The sequence below is a fragment of the Sycon ciliatum genome, chromosome 10, assembly GCF_964019385.1.
Source record: "Sycon ciliatum chromosome 10, ocSycCili1.1, whole genome shotgun sequence".
NCBI classification, from domain to species: Eukaryota; Metazoa; Porifera; class Calcarea; order Leucosolenida; family Sycettidae; genus Sycon; species Sycon ciliatum.
Window position 1 is genome coordinate 4,407,542 of NC_088652.1, and position 9,252 is coordinate 4,416,793.

The 9,252-nt window shown below is 48.3% G+C and overlaps 1 protein-coding gene across 1 annotated transcript in view; it reads right to left on the bottom strand.

The window, feature by feature from the left end:
- Positions 1–6,542, bottom strand: part of LOC135825836 (uncharacterized) — a gene marked incomplete in the record, with an annotated part of 18,226 nt that extends 11,684 nt beyond the window's left edge. Inside the window, 5 exon segments of the mRNA XM_065338467.1 lie at positions 776–935; positions 2,006–2,142; positions 2,706–2,896; positions 3,878–3,962; positions 6,088–6,542. Of these exon segments, the coding sequence (XP_065194539.1) occupies positions 776–935; positions 2,006–2,142; positions 2,706–2,871 (463 nt within the window).
- Positions 6,543–9,252: the final 2,710 nt, after the last annotated feature.

Below are 9,252 nucleotides of genomic sequence, written 5' to 3' on the forward strand. Positions count from 1 at the left end.
GAGAGAGAGAGAGAGAGAGAGAGAGAGAGAGAGAGAGAGACAGAGAGAGAGAGAGACAGAGAGAGAGAGAGAGAGAGAGAGACAGAGAGAGAGAGAGAACAGAGAGAGAGAAAGACAGAAAGAGAGAGACAGAGATAGAGAGAGAAACAGAAAGAGAGAGATAGATAGATAGATAGATAGAGAGAGAGAGAGAGAGAGAGAGAGAGAGATAGAGAGAGAGAGGGGGAGAGAGAGAGAGAGACTCTCCAGGGATGAATGTATCCTGTATCGCATCGCAGTTTGCGATGCAAAATTGATCTACTGCTACTCAAAAGTCACCGTGACTCGCAGAAAACTGCGATACATACAGACTATCCATGCCTAGCCTGTGCTGTCAAGTGACATGCATACAGTGCAGTGTATGTGGTGGAGGCACTCTCAATCTGCGTGCACATGTAAAAATTCAGTCGGTTTTTTACAAATGGGCTTTCCGGCATCACTCTCCAGAAGGACAACGTGGTACTGGTAAACACCCAACCCTCAAAGAAAAATGCTAATCAAAAATCAAAGATTGCTACACAATTGTGATTTTGTATAGCAGAAACTGCCATGCAAAATATAACAATAAATTCATCCCTGGAGAGAGAGAGAGACAGAGAGACAGAGAGAGAGAGAGAGACAGAGAGACAGAGAGAGACAGTGAGAGAGACACACACACACAGAGACACACAGAGAGAGACCAGGAAAGCATGGCATTCTAGCATGCTGCAGATTCGAAAGCACGAGCCTGACTTACACTCAGGGGTTTTGAAGTGCACGTCAGTCCAGCTTGCGGCAATCTCCTCGACCTGCGTTCCGTTCCCTGTGCTTGGGTGCCGCACCAGTCTCAGAACAGAACAGGAGTACATACGGTCGGGCAGTACACTCAGTCGGACTAACGTGGCGTTCAGCAGGCCCTGCACCAAAGAACGTACACACACACACACGCACGCACGCAAACACACACGCAAACACACACACACGCAAACACACAGAAATCACGAGACACAGGACTCGTTACACGATGCAGGACGACCGTCCCTGTGGCCATGCAGAATACAAACGCAACTTTATTTTGTCCATCAAATTTACGACATGAGACATCGGACTCTACAAGGCAAGAACCATAACTATTATGACATCATCCCCAAATAGTAATCGAATCGAAATTCACAACACGAGGAGCAAAGCCGAGCCCTTCAGCATACAGAACGGAAGCGGCCGAGCAGCAAAAAGCCCAAGGTTTTTTTACAAAGAACACAAACCCGGCTCGAGACAAAAATCAATAACAAGAAAGAAAACAAAGTTGCATGCAGGGAGAACGAAGATAGGACTAGAACACAGCAGTTGTTTCCTGCGCTTCTGCCATCACTTCAGTACGTAGTAGGGGTGAAACAATTATACCGAGTACTCGAGTACTCGCTCGGTTTTTTCAAAAATAATCGTACTCGGAATAAATCAGAGTACTCGTTCATACATGGTACATGCGTTTACCACTGAATCTGCAGTTTCAGAGCAGCAGTCGGCAGATATTGATGTGCAGACTGTGTGGGGAACATTTGTTCACGAGTAGAGGGACCCCAAATGACCCACCAACCAATATACCTGAGAAAAATGATTGCTACTCGGTTCAATCGGGGTTGTATCCTGCGATTTGAGGGCCCTTGGTGTGCAATTTTAGGAGATGAAGGATACTCGAATACTCGAATATTCGATCGCAGAAAATCAGAGTACTCGAACTCGGGATCTCATTGCCAACTTTCACCCCTAGTACGTAGTAATCTACTGTGTTTGGCTAACACCCACTCTCTTCACATTGACCAGTGTTCCCACTGCGCCTTGAGATGCTGGAATGAATAAACTGAATAAAATTATGTTATTTTGTTGCCGAACGAGAGCATTCTGGCAGAAACGCAAACAGAATGAGCCAATGGATACACAAGGAGTGGCCTATTGCAATAACATGCTCAACTGGGCGTCCACCTACCCGGGTGATGGTGTGGTTTCCCAGGTGTTGCTCGACGTCAGCGCTGCATGATACGTTGTACGCGCTGCCCGTGTCTGCTTCCCAACTCAGCACGACGCTCTCGGAATACAGCCCACTTACATTCAGGCTGGCCACAGCTACGGGAGCAAAATGCAGCACACAGATGGACAGACAGGCAGACAAGCATATAGACAAACACGCACACAGATAGAGAGGGAGATAGACGGGTAGATAGAAAGGCACAAAGGCATACAGACAGACGCATGGAGAGGCAGAGAGACAGACAGACAGACAGACAAAGACACAGACAGAGACACAGACAGAGAGGCATATGAACAGGCAGATAGAAAGGCGCACCGGCAGACAGACATACGGGCAAATAGACAGACGCACATGCACGTAAACATTGCGCATTGAATCTTGTTCCTCATTTGGCAGTTGGTGCAACGGGATGGTTATCAATCTTTTCACTGGTTTGCCACTCAATATAAGGAACAGACGATGATGTCATTCAACTTAATACAAAGCACAGACAATGATAGCACTCAACCCCATACAAATGCCGGACTATGATGTCACTCAACTCTCTTACTCAATCTAAAGCAGAAACTGCAATGTCATTCACAGCACAAGGCGCTGCCTGCAATAGCCGCATTCGAAAACAGTAGTGCAACACACCGACCAGGCCGGCAGTACTCACGTGTGAGAGTGCTGGAGGTGACAACTGTAAATGTCTGCGCTGTCTTGTTGAGTGGTGGCATACTAGTCTGGGCAGTTACGCACCGTGCCATCAGCGCCAATGCCAGCGTTCCCATGCTTAGCACAAGAAGCAGTCGAGGCTGCATGGTCGCCCTGTTCTGCATCATCCACTCTGTGGACAGACAGGCCGTGCTGTGTTGCAAACACAGGAAACAGGAAAAAAGTAGAAGTTTATACGATCTGATTGGGCAAGGCAGTTGTTGTTGTTGTTTTGGGACCAATTGAGCAGACGGCTATGCTGTCGTGCCGTAGATATTGGCTCCTGCAATTGGCGTGCTATCTCTTCACCAGTTCTGCGTGAATATTTCTGACCGAGTTGGAATTTCACCACAACACTATTTTACGCACACTGTCATGCGATCGCTATAACAAACCTCACGCCTTTTGGGGCATAGTGTGCATATTTGTCATTTCTATAGACCCCGCCCAGGTTCCCCTGCGATGCCCGGGCAACGAAGGACGCCATACCCACTGAGGGGCAAACAATCACACACTACCTCCGGCCAGTTTTGTCCGCAGCGACCGTGCATTCATGAAGATGGGCCTTGCGCAAAATTTCTCAGGCTGAAATGATAGTATAAAATACAAAGTCGTCACTCTTTAATCCAGCACTTTGCAAACCAGCACTCTAAAAAAAAAACAGCACAATTTTCAGTAACCAAAACAACCTCTTCATGCACAGTGCAGCAGTTAATCACATTTGTTCATCCAGCACCCTCCCCTAATCCAGCAGGATTTCCGCTGCACGAATGGAGCTAGATCACTGTAAAATTAATTTCACGGTTCGCGTCAGACTCGGCTAGAGGCCGAGGTTTCCGCATCCGTAGTTGCAGATGCAGCTCCTAAAGCGGAGGGAGGTGAGTAGATCAGCTCACCAGCAAGTGGTCAAAGACCGAATATCCCATTCAATGCATCCATGTTTTCCTCGTGCCAGGCCACGAGTTCCCGAATAACTGTGGGTCGCAGCACAGCTGGAAAATGTCCTTCCGCTTCCCAGCGGGACTTGAACCTGGTACCCTCTGTTTCACAGTCACTGTAAATCCTTGTAAAAATCACTGCAAACTGTAAATGACTACAAAAATAGCAATGTGAGTTGGTTGTAAAAGCACAAACCGTTGTGTGGTGTCTTTTAACTCCGGGCTTGTTCCTGTGCAGTAGAGCTGCGCAGTTCAAGAACGTGAAGACCAGAACGGCCAGCCTGGAAAAGGAAAAAAAAACAGCACAGGGCGAAAGTCATCAAAAGTCGGTGTTGGGTTTCGGGCAGCTCAGTCTGCAACACAGTGGTGACCACTGGGCCCCTGTAAAAGCTGACACCATTTTGTCCTACGGGAATCCTGCTGGATTGGGGAGCGTGCCGAAGTAGCAAATCATGATCTACTGCTGTACTGTGCATGAAGAGGACATTTTGGTTCCTGAAGATTACGCTGGTTTATTGAGGGTGCTGGTTTTTAAAGTTCCAGATTAAAGACGGCCAACTGTACACATACATCTATATATGCACCGTATTTAGGTGGCACTATTGGTGCATGGCAGCTTGCCTGCCCTACGTATTCACCCAATTTCAACATAATCCGTACAAAACCCCTAACATGACGTCGCATATCTTTCAAACATGCGATACTGACAGACCGGGCTAAGGTTCCTAACGTTTCAGGCAACACGTTCTGTAATGCTGCGGGCATGAGGTCCAGTTCAATCTGTTTCTAAGAACGTTCTTCAAGAGCACCGCCGAGCCAGACTGCTCAAAGATTTAAAAAAAAAAAAAAAAAGTTTCCAGCCAGAATTCTTGGAAGCGATGCCATACCAGGCCTATGCTCTGGCTAGTTTCCTATGCAGCTCAAGCTTGTAGTCAATCTACCTAGAGATTTCAGTTGTCTGAGGATTGCCGTACATTCAGACCTCGCTTATCCAGTCTCCTTTATCCGGATCCCCCGCCATCCGGAAGTAGATAGCTGTTTACAGATGTGCGGAATACGTGAAGCTTCCAACATAGCCGGTGTTCGATTATCCGGTTCCCTCGCCTATCCGGATATTTTTGTGGAAGAAAGAATGTGTGCGATTAAGCGAGGTCTGACTGTTCCCTTACTATGTGCGTGAAACTCAACGTCGCAAGAGACACTGTTCTCTTCTGCCTTTACAGATACTACTAACAAGAGTACATAACCCCACCCCAGAGTGTGCAATGCCCGATCCAGCTCCGCATAGCTAGGGTCTTGGTCGAGCGAAATCGGATCTTTCTGTCACAATACCGTACACATCTGAGGGGAACCCGGGGAGGCGTGGGGACTCTCCGATCAAATTATAACGGTGCCCTGCCTCGAGAAAGGTCCTTGCGCTGGTGTAGAGTGTACGCATGACGTCAGAAGATCCGACTACGCTCGACCAAGACCCTATGCAGAGCTGGATCAGGCGTTGCACACTCTGTGGGGAGGGGATTGTGGACTCTTGCTACTAGCAAGGGTATAATTATAACCCCCAGAGAGTGTGCAACTCTGCATATGGGGTCTCCGGCGGCGAAAAATCACATCACGTGTCTCAGGTACACTCGTACTACGCAGAAACAAAGGATAGCGTGTGCGCAATCCGAACATCTGCCGTGATTGCGCTGGGGATTTGCATACCCGCAGTGAGTTTCTGTCAGAGAGTGCTTTTTCATTACTCTACTTCTCGCTAAAAACGGGCTGGAAACGTGCAACTGCGACCCTGCACCACGTGATGTGAGTTTTCGCCGTCGGCGTACCCCATAGGAAGGTTATCAGGAGTGGCACACTCTTGGGGGTTATATAATAAAGACTTAGTACATACTCTTGCTACTACATACGATGCACCCTGAAGTACCGTTATGTCTATTAGAACCAGACCCATGCACACTGGACCAGCGGTGCATGGTGACAATCAGGATTGCATTCCGGAAACAGGCTTTTTTTTACACAGGAGAGAGGTTTTACAGACGATCACACGATCTTTGTGTCAGGGGTGGCAAGTATGGCTCCCAAATCAACACAGGCTGGTCCATACTTCATCATTTTGTTTACAAGCTGGCATGTAGGGGCCCAACAGGCGACGCGGGAGAGGAGATAGAGCGCTGTCCTCAACGCGTCCGGTTCATCGAAACAAGAGAGTCGAGAGGTTACGAACGTCTCTTGCCACTACGCTCGCCTCAGACTCTACGCTACTCAATTTACCTTTATAGGACAGCCTTGTTGGAGATGCTCAATCCCTAACGATGCTTCAGCATTCCTTTCGCATTCGATACCATATGCAAGCAACCTACTCCCTGAACAAACCTTTTCCTGAACACAATATGCAATCAAAATGTTTACCTTGCCTCCAGGAACGACCCAGTACACTGTATGGCGGAATGGACGTCCGGGAAGCCGCTTGCTCGCCAAGCTGCAAATCCACACCCGCTATCCCGATTAGGACAAGGCCTTCCTTATTCGAGCTCCTTCAGCACTCCCGGCTTCCTCTCGGTCTCCCACTTTGCCGCACGTACGACACTGATCAAGTTGTTTCCTCTATTCTGGGAAGCGCGTTCGTTGACGTTCTCCCGAGCAATCTCCCTTTACAGGAAAGCCGTCCGCCTCCAGTGGCATCGGTTGGGGACAATGCACTAGATCAAATTTCTTCTGCTACCGATTCAATGGTGAAGCTCCTCGAAAATACTTTGAACACAACTGTTTTCGTCACCATCAATAAAAATAGGAAGGTTGAAAGGCAAGTAACTTTCGTGGGTGACTGCTTTCGACAAGAAACTGCTCACTTTGCATCGTCAACAAATGCGAGCTTGGTGGCACTGTGAACTCAACCTACATTCTTTATCTCCGCGTTTGCATTCCTATCGAGTGCAATAGTTGTTCGAATTCTAGAATTCCGTGTATGTGTACCGTAGATTCTACGACAGAAGCTGTCATATTGACAAGTCCACACGAGTACTGAAAAAGGACTCGTTTGCATGCTCCCGGATCTGTTTATGGGTCGGCCAGGGACTCTGAGGGTAGCCCCACACTTACATGGCCCACGTGTACAAATGGTGTAGGGCTCCGGAGCTCCTGTGCCGTGGGGTTTGTCGACTTTGTGCTCCCATATCATAGCCTTCGCAACCGCAACCGGTAGCTCTGGTGTGACGTCATGACAAAAATGTCGAGCACTGCAACATTTCCTTGCAGTACGCAGGTCTATGTTCAAGTAAGTGGTGTGTCGTCGTTTCTTGGATTGAGCAGTTGGTTCCAAGGCAAGGAGCCAGGAGGGGTTCACTTCATGGCTTATCGATTTTATCAAGAGTAAAATAAGCTGGGTCACCAGGGAGCTTATGTACTCTTGATTTTATCATACGAGTAGGAACAAAGCTGTAGAGCGGAGCGTCACTTCAGACCAGCGATATTCCCGACCCCCCCCCCCCCCTGTTATGCTACCTATTCAATATCGCACAAGTGGAGACCCCCCGATAGGCTACCTACCTAGCCTCTGGGTCATCCCTCAAATAAATAAAGATACAGATAGATCCGAGTCCGTGCGCGGTGCAGGTTTGTTTGGTGTTTATTTAGCTTGGCACATTAACCTGGAGCTGAGTGCAATAACGTAAAAGCAAATCCGGAAGGAAGGAGACGCGTCTGTGCAACTTCTCTTCTTTCTGAGAATCGTGCCAGCAACTGTACCAAAATAAAAAAAATGTCAGTGCCCAATCAGGGAGACGAAGGTACCCCTAGCCCTGGGTGGTGTTTTACGACTCCCTGGCCGGGTGCCCATTTCGGCACATCCTTTCAGCAGTTGTCCCGTTCTACCTGCTGTTGCAGGTTCCCTTCACCTGCAAGAATGGCTCGCTATGACCTAGTGCGTACGAGGGGCTACAGTCATGTACATTCACGGCTCTCTGGTGCGTACGCGTCCTTATGTAGCTACCGAGTACAGTACAGTCCATTCATCCAAAATTGGCACCCAGACTTTGTGGTTTCTCCCACGGAGGTACATGTACATGTACCGTGAAAGCACACTGTCACTGTGTATTGTGTAGGTCATGCAGTTTCCTTGTCAGCATTTGCCGCTGGAAAAGCCCAAGGAATGGGCTTTTGACCTCGGTGTCCCATTCACTGGACAGCGCTAAACTCTTTATCACGATCGTATAACTCCTAGTCCTGCTGAAGTCCGCAACTACTTGGTACATGTACTTCATCTTGGTAGATCGAACCGTTCGATCTACCAAGCGAACTGCCTCGAACGAGGCAGACTTCTGCTTCACTTCCTCCCTTTCCTTACACAGGAGAGCCCCTCGCTATCGCGATAGGCCCCTCGATATCGCGATAGGCCTCTGCGGCCTTTGGACAATCAAAAATCAATCACTCTCCTCTCCACATTCATGATCACTGTACATGCACACCCCCCCCCCCCCCCCCCCAACACACACACAACATGCACAGTGATGTAATCAAAACGGGTTTATTCAAACAATACATCATGTCACATGGAAAGAAAGAAGAAAACCAAAGATACAAGGGATGAAACTCGACGATGAAATAAAAATGAAAACTTGAAGAAGTCTAATCCACCGTGATCATGGTGATGTAATACTGCCATACCTATGCAGGGACTAATTTACTTCAAAAAAATTGCATAGCAATAATTGCTACACACCCCGACGTTTGCCTAGCAACGCAACAATTTTGCATAGCAGTTTTTTTCCGTCGACAATGCAGTCTTCAGTGCACTTCCATTTATACCGTCAACGAACGCCGTGCTGTAATTCCTCAAACCACGAAGCGAGGACGCCTTCTCCCTGCACATCTTGCAAAATATCTTGGTCACAGCTCCGCCACTCGACTCTGCGCGATTCCATTCTTTTTTGGGATCAAATTCAGCAACCCACTTGTCCACAGTACCTTGCTTCACAGACATGCCGGCAGTGAAGAGGCTTCATCAATAAGGCTAGCAGAATTTTACAAAGATAAGTCCTGAACGGTCGAGATGCCTACTGCTAGTGAAGCAACGCGGTCTATATCTCAAAAGCAGGTGAAGTACTTGTCGACACTCGCCTCGTGCTTCCTGGGCTGCACTTCAAGTAAGTAATTAGTTAGTTAGTTTCCAAGTGCACGTGCTGCGGTGCGCATGCGGAGATAGTGTGACATATGGCCATGGTCCCGCGGCCCGCGCGTGCGTATGGTGTAAAATCTACCTGCAGTGCAGGCTGGACAACCACACACACACAGTCTAATCTAGTCACAGTGCATGGCGCGCCATCTCGTGGCGCCAAACCAGCCACACACACTGTAAAGCTACACATGTGCATGCGCTACGCGTGCACTACAAGTCTATGTCCAGGGCCATACTTAGCTGTATGTTGTGTCGCAGTTTACCGCGACTCACTACGAACTTCGAATCGCAGACACTGTGTTTTGCGTCGCAAACTGCGATGCGATACCGGTTAAATTAGTCCCTGCTATGGTATTCTCAGACAGGGGCTGCACGGTCGTACACGTACTGGATTTTGTGTG